The sequence below is a fragment of the Lithobates pipiens genome, unplaced genomic scaffold (assembly GCF_037356315.1).
Source record: "Lithobates pipiens isolate NorthernLeopardFrog02 unplaced genomic scaffold, aLitPip1_a1.2 Scaffold_30, whole genome shotgun sequence".
Lineage (NCBI taxonomy): Eukaryota > Metazoa > Chordata > Amphibia > Anura > Ranidae > Lithobates > Lithobates pipiens.
In genome coordinates this window covers 128,003,645-128,029,560 of record NW_027507791.1, presented here as the reverse complement: position 1 = coordinate 128,029,560, position 25,916 = coordinate 128,003,645, and the positions used below count along the sequence as shown (strand labels likewise).

General features: G+C 46.1%; 1 protein-coding gene across 2 annotated transcripts in view; it reads right to left on the bottom strand.

The window, feature by feature from the left end:
- The window catches only part of SEC23A (SEC23 homolog A, COPII component), a 256,161-nt gene that overhangs the window by 4,535 nt on the left and 225,710 nt on the right, over positions 1-25,916 (bottom strand). For both annotated transcript variants that reach the window (XM_077464838.1, XM_077464839.1), the window contains one exon: positions 12,819-12,884. In XM_077464838.1, coding sequence (XP_077320964.1) covers positions 12,819-12,884 — 66 coding nt within the window. The remainder of the gene's footprint in view (positions 1-12,818; positions 12,885-25,916) is intronic.

Below are 25,916 nucleotides of genomic sequence, written 5' to 3'. Positions count from 1 at the left end.
GTGGTAAATTATTGTATGTTAGATATTATCCTTAGCATACTTCTATGGCAGTTAATCAATTCAATTAGCAGTTAATCTTATTGCTCTGCTGAAGTTACCCACTGAACCTTAACACTTGTAGGTTCAGGTGACCAAATCCCTATTCTGACCTAGTCGTTGCTTCATATTGCTCATTTAAGACTACATGGGGCTTCAGATCTGGCTGATGTGCCTCTAAATATTATTGTGCTTTGACAATGTTATTTGTGCATCCTACCAGAATACAATTATGAGCCACAGCTTATCTCCATCCATGTGTGTCTAAGGTATCCCGATAGCTTCTACAGTCCATGTTCTTTAACTGCTTTACAATATTGTTACATTATTGGGCATCATCAAGTTTGGTTAACCGCTGAGTAACTCCTATCTTCAACTTCTCTCCCCAAATAGGTTAGGCATGTTTTGTGCCTATTGTGAGAGATACCACACAGTGCCCCTACAGCCCAGCGGGCATCTCAGGGTTACCTTTTGGCCACTCTGAGTGCCCCTCATGCTCTTACCTCTGCTCTCTTATTCTTTTTGTTCCACCTCTTTACCAACTCTCCTCACTTCTTTACCTAGCCCTCTCCACTTTTCCCTGATCTTTCCTCTACCCCTTTCCCTCACTCTATTATGGTTCAAATAACTCTGACCTGTTCAATCCTGAAGCTCCGTTCCTATAACAGTTAACAGCGCATCTAATAACTGGATTTTTGTCCTTCCCCGCAAAATGTATTTCTTGGAGTACATCATGGGACAAAGCAGGACTAATTAATCATGATCACCTGGGTTATGCGGCACTTTCAGGTGAATGGACACTGACAATTAAAGACAGTCCTCCTCTATATAACCCCACCCCACCCCCTACTAGGCAAGCAATATCTCCAAAAAAAGAGGGGGTATTGTCTGTGTCTCGTGATGTAGGCCAAAAAATGGATTTCACAGGCAAGGACAAAAATAGGATTTTTGTACTTATCGTAAAATCCTTTTCTCTGAAGTTCATGGACGGACACAGCACCTTTAATCTTGACCTTGGGGTTATATCGCCACCTTCAGGAGAGGACTAGGCAGAACATGTAACAGAACAGCAAAACTGCACAGTAATGCCCAGGGGGTGGTCTTACTGGCTATGACTCCTCACTCTGCTTCCAGCAGCTCAGTTTGTCAAAAAGCAGTACAAACATAAATAGGAGGGGTGGGTGCTGTGTCCATTAATGAATTTCAGAGAAAAGGATTTTACGGTGAGTACAAAAATCCTATTTTCTCTTGTTCATTGACTGACACAGCACCTTTAATCTTGACCTTAGGGACGACCCCAAGCAGTGTTAAAAACTAGGGGTGGGAACAGAAAGAAAATAAACTCCACCCATAAAACAAGAACTCCTCAACAGAGGAGTTGCTACCTTAAACAGGCCCGGACCACATCCAAAGAATGCAAAGCAACCTCTTTGGGATGCGATGGCCCAGGACATAAGGATGGAAGCACATGTCCTCATTTAGATGAAAAGCTAAAACAACCTTTGGAAGAAACGAAGGCTGCGGGCACAAGGACCAAGTAAGGAGACTTGCATGACAAGGCCCAACTCAGAAACCCACCTTGCAGATGTAATAGCCACTAGAAAGACTACTTTCTGAGAGAGTGTCAATAAGGGAATCTCCCTGTTTTCAAATGGCGGTTTCTGAAGCACCGCGAGCACCTGATTCAAATCCCATGGAGGCAGCGGTGGTCGAACCGGAGGGGCCACACGTCGAACCCCTTGAACAAACGTACTCACCAATGAATGATTCGCCAAAGGTCGCTTAAATCTTTTGGGCGGAACAAACACCCTATCTGGATGAGAGCATTCCGAAAAAGTGGAGAAGTAACAGAAAAGACTGGGCACCCTGCGGAGGACACTAGGAGCCCAGAGGCGGACATTTTTGAGCCGTAGGCAAATCAGAGCCCACAATGTCCACTAAAGTAAGGGTAAAAATAAGGGTCTTCTGGGCCTGTGACAGTCTGGGTCTGAATCCCCTCAGGTCAGGCTCCGATTCCTTCGAAGGGGAGTCCTGCACTGGTCAAGTCTCTACCTCCTCTGCATCTTCCTCGACTTTCACCCATTCTGGCTCAAATACCAGAGGGGCTTCAGTAGAAGGGGATCATCCGCATTTATTTCCACCCTGCGTAAAGGAGGTAAACATACCCACAAGCTTGTTTTCTAAGCCTTCCAATGTGAATGCCAAGTAATGCTTAGTCACATAAGACGTCCCTTCAGTAGTCATCAGTCCAGATAAACACAGGGGCTCTGAATCACCCACCATACCTGGCTCCTCAGGGAAAACCACATCAAAAACCCAAGACCTCTAGACCTGGCAGTGGCGGCAAAATCGCTCTCTCAGCCATGTTCCCATCTCCTCACTTTCTGTTAGACATGACAAGCTTGCTGATCCACACTGAGACCTGTGCCCCAAGAGCAGTCTCACTCCGAGGGCAACTAGCCAAAATTTACCAAATCCCTGCTTCCCCCAGCTGCCAGCATCCTTTCCCCAGAGGTAATACACCTCTCACAGGCTGAATCCATAAGCATTGCCCTGAGTACAGTAGCTGCGTTCCCAGACCAGCTTACCTGCAGCTCCTCCAGGCTGCGGAACCAGCATCCAGGCCATGTGCACATGCATACATGCTTTTGCCACAAAAACACTGAAAAAACATCCATGGAAAAATCAACAATTTATCCATGACTAGCTGGCAAATATGGAGGATGCCTGTCTGCAGGAAGTCCCTGAATCAACAAAGAAACAAGCAGCACCGTGTGACCTCAGGCTATACAGAACAGGGAACAGCGCCCTCTAGCGTGGAAGCTGAAAAAGACAGGCAGCACCATTAGGGGAAAGCACCAGGACCAAGGCTACTCAGAGACATACCATTCTCACTGCAGAGTCCTGACTAATGACAAAGTCAGGACTTGACCTTCACTCGTTATGATGGGCAACTTCTAATTGGCCTTCAGGAAACTCAATCCCCCCATTCCTGAGGTCCACAGCCCTGATCCTGTACAGCACCCTGCCAAGAAAACGCCTTGGCCAGTTACTGGGGGGGGGGTTACCTGAAGGTGGCACATAGCCCAGGTGATCATGATTAATTACGCCTCCTCTGTGTCCCGCGATGTACAAAAATATAAGAGGCCAGATCCCCTACCAAATGCAAGAAAAAATATAATCTTAAACCAAGAAAACCATTTCAACAAGTATTCTCTCCCAACCTGATCCAACAGATACTTTTTTAGGCGGTTCCATAACACCAATCTTACACAGAAAACAAAAAAGGTTATCTATCACATTCCACAAAAAAAAAATCATTCTGGGCAGAGATTTCATTGTAACCACATTTGGACTCCTCCACCTCAAGGTCTTCAATCTCATTCCCCAAATTGAAAGTACTGAAACGCACACTCTATGACCGACACCTGGTTGACATAATTTTGCCTAAAAACGACACTTTTTACCCCCCCGCTCATCATTCCTACAGCCGTATTGATTATTTCTTATGAGCCATCACCAGAGGGTCTGAAGGCATTAGTCTGTTGGACAATCCGGTCATGTGTGGGCTAGTCCGATCGTTTTTCAAAAAAAATAAATAAAAATCAGACGGAACTAGAAATAGAACATGTTTCAGATCTATCCGACGGACTAAAATTGGGAAAACAGTTCATCTGGCTATTGAACTTCCTTGCTTAGTCCCGTTTACGTCATCACGCTCAAAACGAACGGACTTAGTCCGTTTGTGTGTGGCCAAGTCCGCGGCATTAGTCGACCGTAGCTGTTTAAAATGGTCCACTACTTGAGATATTGATGCTATGGTTTGGTTGGACTACTCCTCTGTGTATCTCACACTTACAATCCTATCCGCACCTCTGCAGGAATGAACATGGGGGCTCAATGATGCTTTACTGGTGAATAAAGATTGTCATGCCTGAATCTCTGAGGCAATCCAACATTTCTTCATGGATCACGCATCAAATCCCACCCCACTGTCTTATCAATGGGAAGCTCTGAAAGCAGTTCTCATTATCAGGGGGATATTCATCCAACAGGATAGCTGCCTGAAAACTATCACCACTGCAATGAATAAACTCCAAGATCTGGAAACAAAACACAGGGGTTCCTCTTCTGCTAAAAAACTTTCAGAGATATCCACTGTGCATTCTCACCTTTGCAAACTATATGAAGTTCCAGCTCATTTTTCGTGGACAAAATTGCACTACATAAATACAAAATTTAAAGAGGAGATCCAGCCTTTTTTCTGAAAATTAAAAATCAGCAGTTACAACTACTGTAGCTGCTGACTTTTAATAGGATCCAGCGCTGTACTCGCCTGAGGGGGCACCGGGGACCTTGTTCCTGGCACCAGAATTTTAACTGTGGGCATCTGGCTGTGACAGCTTGTGGCTTCACAGCTGGGTACCCACTCTGCATGTGCGCGCTGCACATTGTGAATGGTCCCACAGTTTTCTGGGACTTGTGATGTGTGTGTGTGAGGTGTATGATCGTCATTTCCAAACACTTTATTCTTCCATGAGACTCTCCTTGATGGAATCCAGCTTTATATATTTTTTTTTTAATTAATGTTTATTAAAGAAGAGAAGCGTGTACAAAGCATAACGATCAATACATAAACCAACATCAAGGGCAGCAACAGTATATCGTCAGTTACCATGGCATAGATAAATACACCCATCTCTTCTATTATAAAAGAGGGAATATAGTGGACAGAAATAGAGGGGAAGTAAAGGAAAGGGAAAATAAACAGGAAGAGAGAGAAAAAGAGAAAGAAGGGGGGGGGGGGGGGGGAGGAGGGGATGGGGGGGGGGCAGACCACCCTCAGACAATCAATTGCAAAAGTACAGTAGATATAGTAAAAACAAAAATTATGATCACATCACACTGGTTGAGACATTATGGCTGCATAACTAGAGGAATATTTAAAGGCAACCCAACAGGCCCAGATCTTCATTGCCAACTCAGATTTACCCCGGAGGGAGAGGGTCATGTCCTCCATGTAATATGTGGTATCCACGTTAAGTAACCAACGCCGGAGCGTGGGGATCGTCTTCATCTTCCAAAACTGTGGAATGAGGGTTTTGGCAGCGTTCAAGAGGTGTGGCGTAATCGACCTCTTATAGGGGCCCGTCGGCTTCCCCGTGCAATGGAACAAAACATACCACGGGTCATTAGGTACCTCCCACCCCTGGATTTCTTTGATCGTGTAGAAAATCGCTAGCCAGAATGGTCGGATCCTCGGGCAGTACCACCAAATATGAGCATGAGTGGCTACCTCCCCGCACTCCCGCCAACAAAGTGGGGAGGACTGAGGAGAAAACCTATGTAAAACAACCGGTGTGTAGTGCCATCTGGTCAAAAGTTTATACGCCATTTCTGACGTCTTAGAGGATCCAGAGGAGGTATGAGCCAGGGTTAGGATTTGTGACTGCTGGGACGGAGACAGGGCTGTATGTAGTTCCCTTTCCCAGTACCGTAGGAAGGAGGGAGTACCCGTAGAGGTGAGGGACAGCAATGCCTGATAAAAGTACGAGACCGGCCTCTCAATCGGGTCAGAGTCAGCGAATGCGGTTTCCACCGGAGTAAGCTCCGCCAAGGTGCGCAGGGGCTTTGGGAGCATGCGAACAAAGTTCAGTAGTTGATGATGCTTCCATCGATCCATGTAGGATATGGAGGAGTCGCCCAAGATGGAAGAAAGAGGCAACACCCCGGATGGGCCGGTGAACTGATGTAGACATGTGTTAGTGCCCAGCCGCCACGGGTGAATCTGAGGGTCCATGTTACCCGGTGGGAAGAAATTGTGACCCACCAAGGGCATTAGGGGGGAGTTACACAACCAGCCATTCATCTTACAGATAGAGTCCCACACCATCAAGGAGGAGTGTGTAAGCGGTGACGTGGTAGGCAAAAGGGTCCGGAACTTCCTCGGGATCCACATCAGTGTGGAAGGTTCAGCGCCACAAAGGTCCGTTTCTAAGTTTACCCAGAGTTTTGAGCCCTTACAATACTTCAGGTCAGAGAGTCTAGTCAGCACAACGGCCCTGTAATAAAGCTTAAAGTCCGGTACAGCTAAACCCCCGCTACACTTAGGGCGGATGAGGAGAGATCTATTCAGCCTGGGTTTTCTCCTATTCCATATGTACCGGTATACCAGAGATGTCAAAGTTGTAAAAAAAACCACCGGTATCCCAAACGGGACCATCTGAAGCATGAAGAGCACCCTGGGCAGCAAGTTCATCCTAACCAGACCAATTCTACCTAGCCAAGAATGTCGGAGCTGGGACCACTTTTGGATGTCTGACCTAAGTGTGTTGAGCAGAGGCAGAAAGTTAGCGCGGAAAAGGGACGATAGTGAGGGCGTAAGTTGAATGCCCAAATATTTCATGGAGCTCAACTGCCAGGTAAAGGGGTAGTTCTTCTTCAGGTGAGATACCTGTTTGGCGGGGACAGAGATGTTTAACATTTCCGATTTGGACATATTGATTTTAAAATTTGACACCGCGCCGTAGGCCGAAAACTCGGACAGAAGATTTGGAATGGTGATCAGAGGCTGTTGCACATAGAACAAAATATCGTCCGCGTACGCCGCGTATTTGTGTTCCGTCGTACCTATTGTTACGCCACGTATATTCGGGTTTCGCCTAATAAGGGATAAAAATGGTTCCAGGGAGATCGCGAATAAAATCGGCGAGAGCGGGCAACCCTGGCGAGTTCCGTTGTAGAGGGTGAAGGGGTCGCTAAGGGTACTGTTAATCCGTATCTGAGCTGTGGGGCAGCGGTACAGCGCCGCTATTTTGGAGCGCAGAGTGGGTCCTATACCCAAGTGAGTCAGCGTAGCCATAAGGAAGTCCCAGTCCACCCTGTCAAACGCCTTCTCAGCATCCGTGGAAAGTAACAGGGTGGGCTGGGAAGTCCGCCGCACATAAGCCATCAGGGAAAGAGTGCGGAGAGAATTATCCCGCGCTTCCCGCCCGGGGATGAATCCTGTCTGATCCCGCGAAATCCACTGTGGCACCAGGGGGAGCAGCCTATTTGCTATGGCTTTAGCATAAATCTTCGCATCAATATTCAAGAGCGAAATAGGGCGGTAGCTCGCGCAGTCACTAGGGTCCTTGCCCTCCTTGGGTAACACCGTAATATGAGCATGAGTGGTCTCCGGGCGAAGGTCCCCGCCGTCCGAGGTCACGTTAGCATATCTGGTCAAGTACGGCAACAGTATGTCAGCGTACGCTCTATAATAAGATACCGTGAGGCCGTCTGGTCCCGGTGCCTTACCGCGCGCCATAGCTTTCATGGCGCCCAGAAGCTCCGCAGCCGTAAACTCCCCCTCCAAGGAAGTCAAAACCTCCTCGGAGAGTTTCGGGAGGGCGGCACGGGCCAGATAGTCCCCAATAAGGCGTCCCCGAGCCTCTCTATCATGGACACCCTGGTGCACCTGATACAGGCGCTGATAAAAGTCCCTGAATGTCTTGGCTATACGGGGGGTCTCGAACACCAGGTCTCCCGAGGGGGTTTTAACTTTGGCAATAAACGCCGCGTTCTTACGCTGTCGCACCGAGTTGGCCAACAGCCTACTGGGCTTATCTCCCCACTCATAAAATCGGTGAGCCACTATCCGCGCGCGTCGCTTGTGATCTAAATGAAGGAGGGATTTCAGGGTCTCTCGTTTTTCCGTCAAGGCGTGGAAAAGGGCCGGAGTCTGGTTCAGCTTATGCCGGCGTTCCAAGTCGGTAATGTCACGCAACAAGTCAGACTGTTGAGTTAAGCGCTCTCTCTTTTTCCTAGAACCCAATTCCATGAACTTTCCCCTAATATACACCTTGTGGGCCTCCCATAACACTCCCGGTGAGATTTCAGGACTGACATTAGTCTTAAAATAAAACTCCAAACTGTCACCCATCACCTTTCTATCCGCCTCTTCGGCTATGAGGTCCTCGTTCAACTTCCAGTTAGTGGACTTCAGGGGTATGGACGCCACGTTAATGGTTAAAGAAATCGGAGCATGGTCCGAAATGGGGGATGAGTCAATGCTTGACTTCACTATGAGCGGGAGGTGCTGGTGATCAATGAAGCATAAATCTATTCTAGAGTAGGTTTGGTGCACCGGAGAAAAATAGGTAAAGTCCCTTTCCCGCGGGTGATTAATTCTCCAGACATCCATCAACTGTAGGTCATGGAGTCGAGAACGAATATATCTCACACCCCTGCCGGAAAGCGAGGAACCCCCTCTAGAGGTGTCCAAAGTAGGTTCCAAGGGAACATTAAAATCGCCCGCTAGAAGAATGCATCCACGTGCAAAATTCCGCAGGGAGTTGAGTGTGGACGCCAGAAAACGCACCTGGTTTTTGTTAGGGGAGTATAAGGTGGCCAAAGTACACTGCATGCTGCCCAGGGTGCCCCGCACAAACAGAAAACGTCCTGCAGGATCACACAACATTTCCTCAAACGTGAACGCGGTTCCCCTACGAATCCCAATGGCCACACCTTTTGCTTTAGAAATGTCGGAGAGGCTGTAGTACCACGTGGGGTACTTCGGTGAGTGCAATCTAACTCGAGGAGTCTGCGTGAGGTGGGTCTCCTGGAGGAAGACCACGTCCCCCCGCAAACGGTCCAGCTCCCTATATAAGTTGTGTCTCTTCCCCGGGGCGTGAAGGCCCCGTACATTAAAAGATACAAGGTTCACCGTAGCCATGGGGTCTCAGAAGGAGGAACGGCGGTCACCACAACATTACCAATGCAATAGAGAGGCGGTCTGCCGCCAAATAGGGGGAAGGGGATCAGAGAAGGTGGAGGCAATAGACAAGAAAGGTGAAAGAGAAAAGGAAAGGAGAAGGAAGGGCAACAAGAACATGAGAGGCCCCACCGTAGTGGGAAAAACAAAATGAACCAAAAAAGGTGCTGTCGGAGAACAGCCGGTAGTGCACGCATTTCCATGCCGTGCGAGAGCGGGCTGCGTGGCCGCCCCAGGGCCCCCACCCCAGCAGGGGAACGGACGCCAGGGCCCCGCGCCAGGCAGCCCCCGCTCAAAAGGGGGGAGACGGGACTCAGGCAGCCGGGCGCAAACCACACCATAAGGGTACAGGTAGCGCCCCGCCGTCCGGTGCCGACACAGAGGCATAAAAATCTAGAAATAACATCATCCAAAACATAAAATGGTACAACGCCGGTAAAGAACAATATGGGTATGAAGCTAAGGCGATAAGATACACATGGGGGGGGGGGTACCGTAAGACAGTCATGCTCCAAAGGCTCCCAGATGGAGATGGGAAAATAACACGCCAGTAAGTAGGGCAAGAGAACAGTAACGTTCACATCCAGACTGAGGCTCCCAAGGAGGGACCGGGGTATGGGCCACAAGGCCAAGGGGGACCCAGCCGTGGCCTTGCAAAAACTCGTTGTCGCCAGAGGCGGTCAGCTTCCTCGCACAAACTTGGTAAGGGAGCCCCCCCAATTGCGGTCAGGCGGTATGTCCCACAAATGCAAGTAGTTGACGGGCAGGTTGCCATTTCAAGGGCGATGATCAGGTGCGGAAGTACGGCGGGCACGGCTCACTCTCTGCCAGCCCTGGTCGGCTCCAGCGGGCAGGGGCGGGATGCCGTCCTGCCATCCAGGCAGTTCCGGGACAGGAACGGACATATCCGTGCAGAATTTGGGCAGCTCCTCCGGAAATCGAAGTATTGCGGTTCTGCCATCCCTAGACGCGATCAAGGCCGCAGGGAAGCCCCACTTATATTTAATGGACGCCGCCCGAAGCAGTTCCGTGAGGGGTCGTAGGGCCCTGCGACGATCCAAGGTTTCCTTAGCTAGGTCCGGGAAAAAGGATAACATCGCTCCATGAAAATCAAACGGATTAGCTTCCCTAGCTTTCTGCATAATCAGTTCCTTCTCAGGATAATGGTGGATCCGGCAAATGATGTCTCGTGGGACGTCGGTAGCAAGATTGTGTGGTCGGAGTGCCCTGTGCACCCGGTCAATCCTCAAGGGGGCGTCAGGCGTTCGGCCCAGAAGACTATTGAAAATACCCCGGACGGACGGTAACAGGTCGTCGTCTCCGGTCGCTTCGGGAAGTCCCCCTAATCCGAACGTTATTACGTCTGTTACGATTCTCTTGATCTTCGAGCTTGTAAACGGTCGTACGATGCGAAATGGCAAGTTGTCGTGTAGTCGCCTGTAAGGATCGGATAGCGTTCGCGTGGCGATCTAGACGTTGCTCCGACTCTTCGACACAAACCAATACTTGCGAGAGATCCGAACGAACTGCGGAGACCTCCTTCTTAATGACCCGCTCGAGGTTCAGAAGCATGGAGGCGAGATCGGAGGTGGTAGGGAGGCCGCTCACTCTCGGCGCCGCTCCGGCGGAAGGATGTTGCTCCCCCTCATCGCCCGAGCCCGCCGAGGACTTGGGCGAGCGCGACCTCCGGTCCGGCCCATCGCGGGAGGCGGGATCCACTCCACCCCGCGGCTTGCGGCCTAGGTCGTCCTGCTCCTCCACCTCGTCCGGTTCCACGGCAAGGAATCGTTTAATTGACCCCGTCGAGGCACCTTTCTTGGGCAGAGACTTGCCCGTCCGCCGGCCCATCGCTCAGGTAGCACAAATATGGATTTTTGGATGATTTTAGGTGTTTTTTCTCGGCGTCGGCCTCAGAGCACACAGAGCACACGTCTGCTCTAGCACATCACCAAGCCACGCCCCCGAACCCAGCTTTATATGAACTTTTTGTTTGCACAATTGCACTTTATTCACATGTGATGTAATTTAGCATGTGTCTTCAAACATTATTTACAGTTATTGTTTATATACTGTTGATTATCTGCACATTCATATAGTTTGATATTTGTCTGTATTCGCACTAATGCACTTTATTGTTTAGCGCTGCACTCTTTTTACATATATTATCTGTGCCTGGTGTCTGGTTTACAGTGCACAGCTGCTTATTAACCAGTTGCCGACCAGCGCACGCCGATGTACGTCGGCAGAATGGCACGGGCAGGCAAATGGGTGTACCTGTACATCCCTTTAAATTTGCCGCCCTGCCATCGGAAGCGCGCCGGTGGCGGCACGCTCCCGCGCTGGTCGGGGCCCCCGCGAGTCCGGTCGCGGGACCCGCGGACTTGATCGCTGCGGGCATACCCGCGATCGTCTCACGGAGCGGCCGAATGAAGAAATGCCGTTGTAAACAGCATTTCTCCATTCTGCCTAGCAACTAGTGACACTGATCTCTGCTCCATGTGATTGGAGCAGAGATCAGTGTTCACTAAATTAAAGCCCAGCCCCCAACAGTTAGTAACACACCCCTAGGAACACTTAATCCCTACACTGCCACCCACTGGTTAACCCCTTCACTGCCAGTGTCATTTACACAGGAATCACTGCATTTATATAGCAATGATTGCGGTATAAATGACAATGGTCCCAAAAATGTGTCAAAAATGTCCGATGTGTCCGCCATAATGTCGCAGTCACAATAAAAATCGCTGATCGCCGCCATTACTAGTAAAAAAAAAAATATTAATAAAAATGCCATAAAACTATCCCTTATTTTGTAAACGCTATAACTTTTGCGCAAACCAATCAATCGCTTATTGCGATTTTTTTTTACCAAAAATATGTAGAAGAATACGTATCGGCCTAAACTGAGGGAAAAAAATGTTTTTTTATATATTTTTGGGGGATATTTATTATAACATAAAGTAAAAAATGATGCGTTTTTTTCAAAATTGTCGCTCTTTTTTTATAGCGCAAAAAATAAAAACCGTGATCAAATACCACCAAAAGAAAGCTCTATTTGTGGGAAAAAAAGGACATCAATTTTGTTTGGGAGCCACGTCGCACGACCGCGCCATTGTCAGTTAAAGCGACACAGTGCTGAATCGCAAAAATTGGTCTGGTCTTTGACCAGCAAAATGGTCCGGTCTGTAAGTGGTTAAAGTGGTTGTAAACCCTTACAACACACTTTGACCTACAGGTAAGCCTAGTTTAAGGTCCAAGAAATATCTCCTAAACCTACATGGTTTAGGAAATATTTGCCGAAAGACAGGCACCGCTGTCTACGGCGCATGCGCCATAGACAGCGGCGCCCAGGCGCACTGAGCGTGGCACCCGTCAACGGGCGATATGCCGCGCGTGGCGGCTCCCGTGCGCATGCGTGGGAGTAACGTCATCGCGGCTTCGCCAAATGACAGTGGCGGAGCAGTGAGACCCACCGAGAAGATGGATGCGCCGGACTACAGGGGACAGCGGTGACATCGCTGGCTCCTGTGTCAGGTAAGTGACACATAATGGACTACTATGTGATGCATAGTAGTCCATTATGCTTTACCTTTGCAGGGAATGAAAGAGGAAGTAAACCCATCAGGGTTTACTTCCTCTTTAACTTTAGTTCCTAGTGCAGATTTACCTTTCACATTTGAACACTTTAAGCCGCCTAATGCTGAACAGCGCAATTCTACCATTAGGACCATAAGACTGGATAAACTTTACAAGGTCCTGGTAAAATTCTGACCCATATCTGCTAGTGTGGAAGATAACAGCTACAAGATGGCAAGCATCGTCCCAACTAAAAATAGTCAGATAAATGAATGGCTCAGAAGGATATACTGGAATATTTGAGCAATTGGCAGACAACTTGTATAAACAACTTATACTTCTATAAACTCTCTGATGACAGAGCAATGGAAAACATGCATACAACAATAGGTGGGGTCCAAATAATATGCTGATAAAACTGGGCTGCATTTAAAAAGCAGAACTGGTTACTGACCTGTCCCCAGCCATACATGTTGTTATGCGTTTGCGATGGGTTCACTTTTGATAGCAGAAAACGAGCCTAGAAAATATTAAAAAGTTGGGTGTTAATGTAGGCCTATTAAAATTCACATCGTACATACTATATAAATCAATAAAAAGCTCTTTCACTCTGAGAAGAGTGGACATCCAAATATGTTCCCTCTCTATGACACCACTCATTCATGAAATAGAATCAGATATGTAAACGTTTTTTATTTGATTGTAAGGTACATGGTCTAATTCTGTATTAACTGGATAAACAAAAAGAAAACAATGTTGTTGAAAAGTTTGATGATTTTTATTATATATGTACAAAACAAAATAAATAAGGTTCGCCTTTCCATGGTTTGCTTGATTTTTCTCATGTCTGCAATTTTGGTTATGCTACAGTTTATTACATCATTAGATGGCACTGTATAAGTTGGGACATCCACCATATGCATCTATCTCATGATTAGGTCTTGCCTAACACCCATTTTCTAATATAAGCAAATAACTTTATTACAATTTATTTTCTGATGCTATATTAAAAATTAATGAATAATTAATGTTGATTAATTATTTAGTTATACCTGGATTAGAGAGACTGGGAGTTTTAGCTACTGGCATGCATGCAAATATATTTTGTCATGACATACATGTCATGAAAATGGCAAAACTCTGCTGTGACTTCTACCAACTGTTTGGACCTCCAAAGGTCACAATTCATCAATTGGATTTCTAACAGTTTCTATTCATAGATCTGCTATGGACAATGTGAGCAGAACATGTTACTTCACACACTTGATGATTGTATATATAGTTTGGAATATAGTATAGTATTTAAATACTGTGCATATTGTTTATTATATACACACCAGCTGTTAGTAACACTTCTCTGCTCCTTAATGGTATCAGTAACCAATCTTTGCACTTATGATGTGAATTATTTAAAAGATGTACTTCTGCAAAAAATAAAGCATATGTCTGGAGTCATATATAAGAGCAATAGCTTGCCTTTTTTTGTAAGCTCTGCCTGATCACTGTTCTCTTGGTCAGTTTAAGGTGGGGGGAGGGTTCAGTTGCTTCATGTCCATTATATTTTCCCACTTGGAAGCTTGAATGCATTATAGGTTGAATCTTAGTTTAGGGATTGTTTGTAAGGGAGCACTGAGCTAATGGTAATGCTGCACCCCAGACACAGGTCTAGGACACTGGAGGTAGATGTTATTGCCTTTCCAGAGATATTTCCTGGAGTTTACCTTCAAAGAAGATCTAAACCCAAAGCAAAGGACTTTAGTTCACTAAAACACTATTGGGGGGGGGGGGGGGGGTGATTTACCAAAACTGAGCAGATTCTGGAGCAACTGTGCATAGTAGCTAATAAACAGCTTTATAGTAGCTATACAACTTTATTCTATATATGTTACGCTGTGGTGACCCTCCTATATCCCCACATGGAAATAGTGGCAATAAAATAAAACATAAAATTGGTGCAGCGCTATATCAAAATCTAAATGAAATAATTTATAACAGAAGTAACAAAAATTGTAAAAATATGTTAAATCAATATACTGTGCAATAGAGCAATCACTGTGCTGCACCGACAGAATATTGTATAAACAGCAGTCTAAATTCAAAATGCCAAATGACCAATAAACTATATGTTCTTCTATTACTTATAAAAGTGCTGCTGCTGTAAACAATAAAATGTATCCCATATAAAGAGCGACACAAAATTGTAATATAAATATACACAAATCATATATTTAGAAAGGCAAGATAAAAGTAAGGAATGCAGTTACAATCACAGTTATGGGTATACACACATATCCTAACCCTGACCAATGAAAGCACTGTATTCCCACATACAAAAAGTTCAACATGTTTCACCATGACGGTTTCATCAGGAAAAAGGGGATGAGGGTATTCCAGTAGTAATATAAAACAGCAAAATATGCTCAACCTTGGATGTATAGAAAAGAAACAAAAACAAAAATTAGTACATCGCACTTCAAAAAATTAACATAATATAACATTGTATAACATTGTACATGCATGACCCCACATCGTTCACAAATCTGTTGAGGCACCTCCACCCATAACCCTCCCCCAAAAAAACCCCAAACTCCCTAACCTCAATGATGAGTCTTGGAGTGAGCACAATTGGAAAAATTCCATAAGGCCCCAGTGACCTGCATCCAAAAACCAGTCCAAAAAGTGTCAGTTCTCCCATAGGGAGGGATGTGTTTTTTGTTGTTTGAATTATCATATAAGGCTGCGGCAATGCCTGCAATATATATTGTACATTAAAATACAATTATATCATTTTGAGGATAGAGAAAGTCCATAAGTTCATAAAAGAACCTCAAATGAACTGTACTCACCACAATCCTGTTGATTTATTAATATGAAAAGATCAATGCTGGGAGCTCATGCGGATGGGAAAAGCACAGAGGAAAACATTGGCGTATCCTCAATGCATGAACAGTACACACCCATACATGTAAACACGCAATGATGCCCCATGAATGCAAAGAGGAGGTCCACATATCACGGACTGATGCCCGGAAACCGGAAGTTTAAACCTAGCAGGGCAGACAGTGCCAGAGAGCAAAACAAATCTGCAGTCTGGAAAGATGTAAATTGTGCAATGTGTCGCCAGAAAGCCGTGGAAAACAGGGTTCTTCAAGGCGGGCCTGCAGTGGGACCACGCCACCCAAATGGGCAGATTGCTAGTCCTAATGCACGCCCTTGGGCGTCCGTACGGGAATCTGTAGACAAGGACCAGAATGGCTGCAGGTAAAGCAGGTGTACAAGAACTAGAATTGTGTATATGTGGAGAAAAAAAACCCCAGACCCACCCAACCCTCCCTCAAATTGCCAACCCAGTTCAAGGGCTTAGTGAGCATGAATGTGGTCACGCATGTGCATTACAACTCTAAAATTTCCACCAACATTAGCGGTTAAGTATCAGATATAGAGCAAACTGTATTACTTACAATACAATTCCTTCCCTATTTAAAGATCATACAACTGGCAACATCAACGAAGAACAGCTAGCCAGGCACAGACCAGCATGCACGCATACATGGTCACTGAATAGCTCCAAGGGACAAATTAAATGACATGAAGAATGAAAGTAAGTGGGTGAATCAGAGAGTCAATGATATATAATTCCGGCATTGCAAAACACCAACCCAAAACATACGCTCATCAAGGGGGTCACCAGTCACAAAAAAGGCTTGTAGCTAAACCCCCCATTGAGGCCCGGAAAGCGGGTCGCCTGTAACATATAAATCCATCTTGTCTCTAACTGAAGAAGTTTGTTATCAATATCCCCCCCACGTTCGTGTTGAGGTAAGTGTTCAAGGCTAAAGAAACCAATGGACTTAAGGTTAAAGTTATGATACAGCCCCACGTGTCAGCTTATAGGCGTTTCCATCTTATGTTTAGAGATCAGAGATACATGGTCTCTGATTCTGCAGAAGAGTTTGGGCGCTTCGTCTTCCCCACATAGAAAGCTCCGTAGCAACATTTCATTAGATATACGGAGCTGACTTATTGACAATTAGTCCTATGTTTGGGAGTCCAAATGTTGTTATTGGGGAGTATGATACTTTTTCCTTCGATAATGAAGAGACAAAAGTTGAATTTACCGCCAGAATAAATGTTTGGTCATTTTGTTTTAGTTATATCCATACTTCTATGGTGGCTGGTAACTAAGGTGTCTCTTATTGACCGGGATCTTTTATAAGTGGTTTCCGGATAAGGTTTGATAAACTTGGAAACCCTTTGATCAGCTGCCAGTAAATGCCAGAATTTATTGTAGATGTTTCGTACTTTTGCATGTTGTTGATTGTATTCGGTGATGATATGTGTCGATGTAGATGATTTCTCCCACCTGGGCTTATATAGTAACAAATGTCTATTTGGGTTTTTTACTCTATTAAACGCCTTTTTCCAGGCATGTTCTACTATAGCCTCTAGCTAAGAGACGATCACGCAGCAAATTCGCCTCATTCTGAAAGTCCGCATCCTGCGTACAATTACGTTTTAATCTTAAGAATTGACCGTAAGGAATACTTTTAATCAATCTTTCCAGATGCGAACTGCTGACATGTAGCAAGCTATTTCCTGCTGAAGGTTTTCTATATAAAGTTGAACAAATCATCCCTGTTTCATTGGTAAAGATCTCTACGTCCAAAAAGGTGGTCCTTGATTGGTCAAAGGTGTATGTAAATTTTAAGTTATATGTGTTCACCCGCAGACTGTCCAAAAAACTTTATCGGGTTTTCCTTTAACCCTCCCATACCAAGAAAACATCATCTATGTAACAATGCCATGACACAATCTGACCAATGTCTGCTGATCTTGATTCATCAGAGGAAAGATTTCGCCCCACTCCCCCAGGTACAGGTTTGCGTAGGAGGGGGCACATTTGGCCTCCATAGCAACACCCTGCACCTGGAGGTAGTGGGAACCTTTGAATACAAAAATATTATGTGTTAGTATGAAATCTAACATTTCAATAACAAACTAGTTATATTTCCATGAATCAAGATCACATTCGTTCAAGAACTCCCGTATAACCCCAACACCTCTACCGTGTGGTATGGAATTATACAATCGCAACCAGCCAAGATCCCTGAGGCAATTGTAGCCCATCCAACGTTTTCAACAATTCAATGGTATCCTTGACATAAGAGAATAAATAGCCCCTTCACATGAGGGTATAAATATTCATCGACCGGTTGACTTGCCTTTTCAGTCAATGAGCCCACAGCCTGAGATTATTGGTCAGCCGGAGGGGCTAAGTAAATTTTTGTGCACCTTCGGTATCACGTAGAAGGTTGGCATAGTAAAGTTGGTAGTATCAAGAAATTTGTACGTATTTGAATCTATGATAGGCCCTGGCTAGGATATCTATGTACTGCTTCATGTAGTAATATGAGATCTCTGGCCTGGTCTATATTAATTTGTATTTTGAATGATGTCAAAGCACATTTTGTCCCATTGCTCTACATCCATTATGACAAAGTTTCCAGCTTTGTCGGATGGTTTAACTACAATATTTTTATTGGAGCTTAAATTCCGCAGTGCTTTTTTCATATGTTTGGGCAGATTGGACGGAGGTCCAGTCAGCCAGTTGGTAGATTCAATTTCTTTGGTGACTTGGATCACGAAGGCCCATATATTAGAGTTGCCTTGCAATACCAGAAATGACCTTGACTTGGGTTTGTATGACTTTGGTGTACCAAAGGTAACACCCGAGGGAAGAGTCAACAAAGGAGAAGGGGGAACAATCGTCCCATCCTGAGAATGGACGGTGCTTGTTCCAGATGGATTGAAATCCCAACCCTCCTAATCCGGATTGCCCACAGGTCCATCAAGTCTTGTAGGGCTTTTAGATCTTCAAAAGTCAAACCCACCATATTTGGGTTATGTTGTCCCAAATCTGGGATGGTGTTTGGTTCCTTGTCATAGAGAACTTTATACATTAGCCATCTAGCAAATAAGTGCAAATCTTGGATCAGCTCAAACTTGTTCGCTTCCTCATCCGGACAAAATGTAAGACCAAGTTGTAACAGCTTGGACTCCTCTTCTGACAATGGGTAGGATGGCAAGTTAATGATGTCAAACTTATCCTGGTTCACACAAAAAGCGGAACCGGGACACTATATTAAAGGCGGACTTGCTCGCATGGGGGTAGGTGCAGTAATCGACGTGCGCCTTAAATCTATGGTGTCAGTGTTGAATATAGGTGCTATCCGTGAATCCGATGGATACCCTTGCGGTAAATGCAACTTTTGTCCCTTCATTATTGAGGGGAAACGTATCATGCTCCCTAATAACAACATTTGGACTCCCAAACATAGGACTAATTGTCATTCAGTCGGCTCTGTATATCTAATGAAATGTCGCTGCGGAGCTTTCTATGTGGGGAAGACAAAGCGCCCACTCTTCCGCAGAATCAGAGACCATGCATCTCTGATCTCTAAGCGTAAGACGAAAACGCCTATAAGCCGACAGGTGGGGCTATATCATAACTTTAACCTCAAGTCCATTGGTTTCTTTAGCCTTGAACACTTACCTCAACACGAACGTGGGGGGGATATTGATAACAAACTTCTCCAGTTAGAGACGAGATAGATTTATATGTTACAGGTGACCTGCTTTCTGGGCCTCAACGAGGGGATCAGCTACGAGCCTTTTTTGTGACTGGTGACCCTAATTGATGAGCGTATGTTTCAGTTTTGGGTTGGTGTTTTGCAACTATATATCATTGACTTTATGATTCACCCACTTACTTTCATTCTTCATTTCATTTGTCCCTTGGAGCTATTCAGTGACCGTCTATGCGTGCATGCTGGTCTGTGCCTGGCTGTTTTTTGTTGATGTCGCCGTTGTATGATCTTCAAATAGGGAAGGAATTTTATCGTAAGTAATACAGTTTGCTCTATATCTGATACTTAACTTAGCGCTAATGTTGATGGCAATTTGAGCGTTGTAATGCACATGCGTGACAACATTCACGCTCACTAAGCCCTTGAACTGGGTTGGCAAGTTGAGGGAGGGTTGAGTGGGTCTGGGTTTTTTTTCTTTTCTCCACATATACACAATTCTATTTCATGTACACCTGCTTTTACTGCAGCCATTCTGGTCCTTGTCTCCAGATTCCCGTACGGACGCCCAAGGGCATGCATTAGGACTAGCAATCTGTTCATTTGGGTGGTGCTGTCCCGCTGCAGGCCCGCCTTGAGGTACCCTGTTTTCCACGGCTTACCGGTGACACATTGCACAATTTACATCTTTCCAGACTGCAGATTTGTTTTGCTCTCTGGCAATGTCTGCACTGCTAGGTTTAGCAGTGTCAGACTGTGCACCGGAAGTTGTCATTACTTCCAGTTTCCGAGCGTCAGTCCGTGATATGTGGACCTGCATTCGTGGGGTGTCATTGCACCGTCACATGCTGTGTTTTCGCGCCACGGGGAAGGACATTTAAACCTCATATGGTGTAGAAGTGTTTGGACAACCTGGGAGCTCATAAGGGACACGGACGGTGGTTTCAGGTATCTGATTTAAAGTAAGACTGGATGTATCTCTGCCTGGCACTTTGATGGAATTTGAAGGATGCCTTGCATATATTTTTCTCTGTTGCATAGATCGGTTCCAGCCATTTCTCCTGATTTGAGGATTTGCCTTTTTGGTTCTTTGCTATTCTACTACTTCTATGCATCTCTTTAGCCTTGGCATCTAGGGGAGACTGGAGCAGTCCTCTATATTGTAGTAAGACATACAGAGGTGAGAAGCTTTTCTTGAAACTATTGGGATATATTTGAGATTCTCTTTTATTGCAGATTATTTGACATGTGTTTACATGTAGTTCCAGACTTTTTAGATGGGTGTGTCCTATTCATGCATTGAGTATACGCCAATGTTTTCCTCTGTGCTTTTCCCATCCGCATGAGCTCCCAGCATTGATATTTTCATATTAATAAATCAATGGGATTGTGGTGAGTACAGTTAATTTGAGCTTATTTTATGGACTTGTGCTCTCTCTATCCTCAAAATGATATAATTATATTTTAATGTACAATATATATTGCAGGCATTGCCGCTCCCTTATATGATAATTCAATCAACAAAAATCACATCCCTCCCTACGAGAGATCTGACTTTTTGGATGCAGGTCACTGGGGCCTTTTGGAATTTTTCCAATTGTGTTCACTCCAAGACTCATCATTGAGGTAGGGAGTGTTTTTTTTTGTTTTTTTTGGGGGTTATTTGTGGAGGTGCCTCAATTGCTTTGTGGACGATGTGGGGTCATCCATGTGCAATGTTATATTATGTTAATTTTTTGAAGTGTGATGTACTAATGTTTGTCTTTGTTTCTTTTCTATACATCCAAGGTTGAGCATATTTTGCCGCTTTATATTACTAATTGAATACCCTCGCCCCCTTTTTCCTGATGAAGCCGTCGCGGTGAAACATGTTGACAGGTTACAGTGCTTTCATTGGTCAGGGTTAGGATATGTGTGTATACCCATGACTGTGATTTTAACTGCATTCCTTACTTTTATCTTGCCTTTCTAAATAAATGATTTGTATATTTTTATATTACAATTTTGTGTCGCTCTTTATATGATGTACCTTTAAAGACCCATTAACCCAATTTCCTTGTTTTATTACTTTTAGGGATGTTGGTACCTTTGTGTTCAGGGTTTTTTTCTTTGGAGCTGACCTCTCCCCTGCTTTTGAATAAAATGTATCCATTTAAAGTACAGAAGGATTTTTGTACTCACCGTAAAATCCTTTTCTCTGTAGTTCATTGACGGACAGAGCAGCTCTTCTTGACCTTAGGGGTTATATCACCCCTTTAGGGGAGGACTAGGGAGAAAGTGTTATAAACAGCAACACTTGCACAGTACCGCCCAGGGGGCGGTCCTGCTGGCTAAAACCCCTCACCCTGCATCCAGCAGCTCAGTTCGTTAAAAGCAGTTCAAACAGAAATAGGAGGGGTGGGCGCTGTGTCCGTCAATGAACTTCAGAGAAAAGCATTTTACTGTGAGTACAAAAATCCTATTTTCTCTATCGTTCATTGACGGATAGAGCAGCTCTTCTTGACCTTAGGGACGTCCCCAAGCAGTGTCAAAGCAAACGAGGGGTGGGAACAGCAAACAACAATAACTCCACCCAAAACAGCCAGAGCTCCTCAACGGAGGAGTTTCAACCTTAAACAGCCGCCTGCAAAACCTTGCGGCCTGAAGCAAGCATCCGAAGATGCACTCACATCAACCTTGTAAAATTTAGTAAAAGTGTGAATGGACAACCAGGTTGCAGCCTTACACACCTGAGAAACAGACGCTTGATGTCAGAAAGCCCAAGAGGCACCAATTGCCCTGGTAGAATGTGCCGTGACCGAAAAGGGAGGCACCCTTCCCCTTATGGCATAAGCCTGGACTACAGTCGGTCTGATCCACCGAGAGATGGTGGCTGATGAGACCGCCAGTCCCTTCTTTGGACCAGCCACTGATACAATCAACGAGTCCGACCTCTGAAAAGGAGCCGTAGCAGACAGATACACCCGCAGAGCCCGGACCACGTCCAGGGAATGCAAAGCTACCTCTTTAGGTTGTGACGGCAGAGGACATAAGGATGGAAGCACAATTTCCTCATTTAGATGAAAGTCCGAAACAACCTTTGGAACAAACGAAGGCTGCGGACACAGCGCCGCCTTATTCTTGTGGAGGATCAAGTAGGGAGACTTGCAAGACAAGGCCGCCAACTCAGAAACCCTCCTGGCAGATGTAATGGCCACTAGAAAGACCACCTTCTGAGAGAGTGTCAATAAGGGAATCCCCTTAATGTTTTCAAACGGCAATTTTTGAAGCACCGAGAGCACCAGATTCAAATCCCACGGAGGTAGCAGTGGGCAAATCGGAGGGTTCACATGTCGAACCCCCTGAACAAACGTACTCACCAATGAATGAGCCGCCAAGGGTTGCTGAAAAAAGGACAGCCAAAGCTGATATCTGCCCCTTAAGGGTTCTTAATGCAAGTTTCTGATCCACTCCTCGCTGCAAAAACAGCAGGATCCTGGAAAGTGAATATGTATGTGGACGCCACCCCATCTCCTCACACATGGAGATGTAGGCCTTCCACGTACGATGATAAATCTCCTGAGAAGATGACTTCCGTGCCCTCAACATAGTGGATATTACCGAATCCAACAGACCTCGGCCCCTTAGCACCTGCCTTTCAACAGCCACGCTGTCAAAGCAAGATGAAATATTGGACCTTGCAACAGAAGGTCCTCTCGCATCGGCAGTCGCCAAGGAATCCGCCACCATTCGTACTATGTCGGCGTACCACGGACGCCGAGGCCAATCTGAATCACCGGAATCCCCTTGGCCTCCACTCTGCAAAGCATACGTTGTAGAAGTTTGAGTGGGGCGAAGGCATAAATCAGCAGATAATGCTCCCATGCAGCCAACACATCTGCTGCGTCTGCCCAGGGATCCTTTGACCTGGCTACAAACCTCTGTACCTTCCGATTGAGTTGAGAAGCCAGGAGATCCACATCTGGCATGCCCCATCTTAGGCAAAAGAGCTGAAATACATCCGGATGTAGAGACCATTCCCCTTGGTCCAGCATCTGAGGACTTTGGTAGTCTGCTTGCCAGTTTTCTATGCCCTGAATGTACATGGCCGACACGCACCGTTCTGCCCACCATAGGATGTGCGCGACCGCCAGTGCTGCAGCCGAGCTCCTTGTTCATCCTTGATGGTTGACATACGCCACTGCTATGTCGTTGTCCAACTGGATCTTGACCGGACGCTCCTGCAGCCTCTGTGACCATGTGGAGAGGCACCACCTGATTTCCTGAAGCTCCAGTACATTGATCGGCAGGCGGGATTCTTCTTGGGTCCACCAGCCCTGGGCTGACTGTACGCCCTAAACTTCACCCCCAACCGGTCAGACTGGTGTCCGTTGTGATCACCGTTCAATGAAGAAGAAGGAATGACTTCCCGGACTGAAGGGAAGGCGACCTCAGCCACCAGAAAAGGGAATCCCTGTCTAGCTGGCTCACCCAAATTTGACAATCCAGGGACAAAGTAGATTAGTCCCATTTGGACAATATCTCCTTTTGCAAGACTTGAGTGTGGAATTGAGCATACGCTACGGCCTCGAAAGTGGCTACCATGAGACCCAGGACTTGCATGCAAAAACGCAGCGATGACCACCTGTGGGAAACCGACAACTTTACTGCAGCTTGAAGAGTCTGCAACTTGTCTGAAGGGAGAAAGACTCTCTCCTCTGAGGAGTCCAGAAGCAAGCCCAGGTACTTCAGATGTTGAGTCGGCACCAACGACGACTTCTGTAGGTTCAGTACCCAACCAAACTCTTGAAGAGTTTTCAAGGCGATTGCCACATCCTCCCTTAATTCTGAGGCGGAAGCTGCCCTCAGAAAGAGGTCGTCCAGGTAACCCACGATTGCGATCCCTCGCTGCCTCAGCGAAGACAAAATTGGGGCTAGCACCTTGGTGAAGAGCCTCGGTGCCGACGCCAGGCCAAAAAGGGAGAGCTAAAAATTGGTAGTGCTTGTCCCCGACAAATCACAGAAACCTCTGATGCTTGACGCATATGGGGACATGCTAGCATGCGTACTTGATGTCCAGGGATGCCAGAAAATCCCCCTGAACGAGTGCAGTGACCACTGAGCGAACGGATTCCATCCTGAACCTTTGTACTTTCACAAAGCTGTTGAGGGCCTTGAGGTCCAGGACTGGACGGACCCCTTTCTTCTTTGGGACTACAAACAGATTGGAGTAGAACCCCTGAAACCTTTCAGGTGTCGGTACAGGTACTATCACCCCACACAGCAGCAGGTTCTGTACTGCCCTAAACAGGGCCTCCCGATGAGCTGGAAGATGATGAAGGTTGGAGGGAAAAAATCTGTTTGGAGGACAAGAAAGAAACTATCTTGCACCCTGAGGAAACCAGTTTGCAGACCCACTGGTCAGAAAGCAGGGAGGTCCAGAGCTGCAAACTCCCAAAGGTGACCCCCCACCTTGTCGGACTGGGAACACTTACCTGCCGACCTGGGCAGACAGTAAATACGCTTCTGAGCGGAAAAGGAGGGCCCTTGCCTACGGTGTGGCTCCTTACCTTTCCTGGACTGTGGGAGCAACGTACTCTTACCCCCAGTAACATTCTTAATAATGTCATCCAGCAAGGCTCCAAATAGCCTCTCTCCCTGGAAGGGCAAGTCCGCCAATGCTTTCTTAGATGCCTGGTCCGTATGTAAGGAAATGCAGAGTTACTCTTTAGATCTATAGTGTTTTAGAAAATGTTTTCATCTCATGCTAAGCTTGTGCAAGAAGTGCTAAGACATAGTGTGAAGCAGGATGCGTTTGCGGTTAGAGTTGACATTTAGTTATTAGACGTTAAGAACACATATTGTGTGTTGTGAACATTGGTCTCAAGCCAAGGTGATAAGGTCAAACATTGTGACGTTGAGTCTGTCTCTAGGCAGAAATACTATGAATATCTTTTAGGTTAATACTCGTTATAGAACATAATGCTTGAATGTGATTGGTTGTTCACGGGGCCTTCCCCCTATACGACCGCTTTTTGTTTATTGCATATTATTCTGTGAAGCCGGAATAAATCTTTGTATTCTTGATCATCCACACCTTGTGTGTGGTGTCTTGACTACCCGACCGGTCAGAGAGTTTTTCCATTGACCATCAAAGTCCAGCTCGAGCACAGGAAAGAGGGGCTGAGATAGGACAACCTTTCTGTCCGCAGACCAGCATTTCAGCCAAATCAGGCGACATAGCACTACTGCTGATACTGAGGCTCTAGAGAGCAAGGGGGTCGTGTCTAAGGCCGCATCAGAGACATACTTAAGGCCATGCACCAACTGGTCTGCCAGCTCAACGATGACCGGGGAAGCCTGTTGCTTCTCCAATTCACGGTGCAACAATTTAGCCTATTCAGTCAGCGTCTGCGATACCAGGGTCGTGGCTAACACTGGCCGCAATGCTGACCACACCATGGTAAGCATGGACCAGGCAACCGCGTCGGCCCTTCAGTCAGCAGGGTCCTTGAAAGCAGGAGTCCCTTCCACCGGAATTGTGGTTACCTTATTTAACCTGGATACCGGAGGGTCAACAATCAGAGGAGATGTCCATTTCTTCAGGAAACTCTCCTCAAAGGGGTAATGCACCGCCATTCGTTTCGGGACTGAAAAGGCCTGCTGTGGTTTTCCCCATTCCCTGTAAATAAACTTATCAAAAGAAGTTGGGTAAGGAAACACCTTAGGTGTGTGGGCCATCTTGTGGGACCTGAAAGGGACCGACACCTCTGTAGATGCCCCCACCGTATTCTCAATTTTTAGGGTATCCCACACTGCTGTAATAAGTGCTCCTACAAGCACCTTTTCCTGTGCTAACCTGGACACGGATTCATCCTCACTGTCCGAACGGTCCTGGTCAGTATCCTCTAATACATCAGAACAGGGGCCGCCAGTCGCAGCGGGGCCAGAGTCTGAATCAGAACTGCTTTCCCCCAGAAGACGGTGGG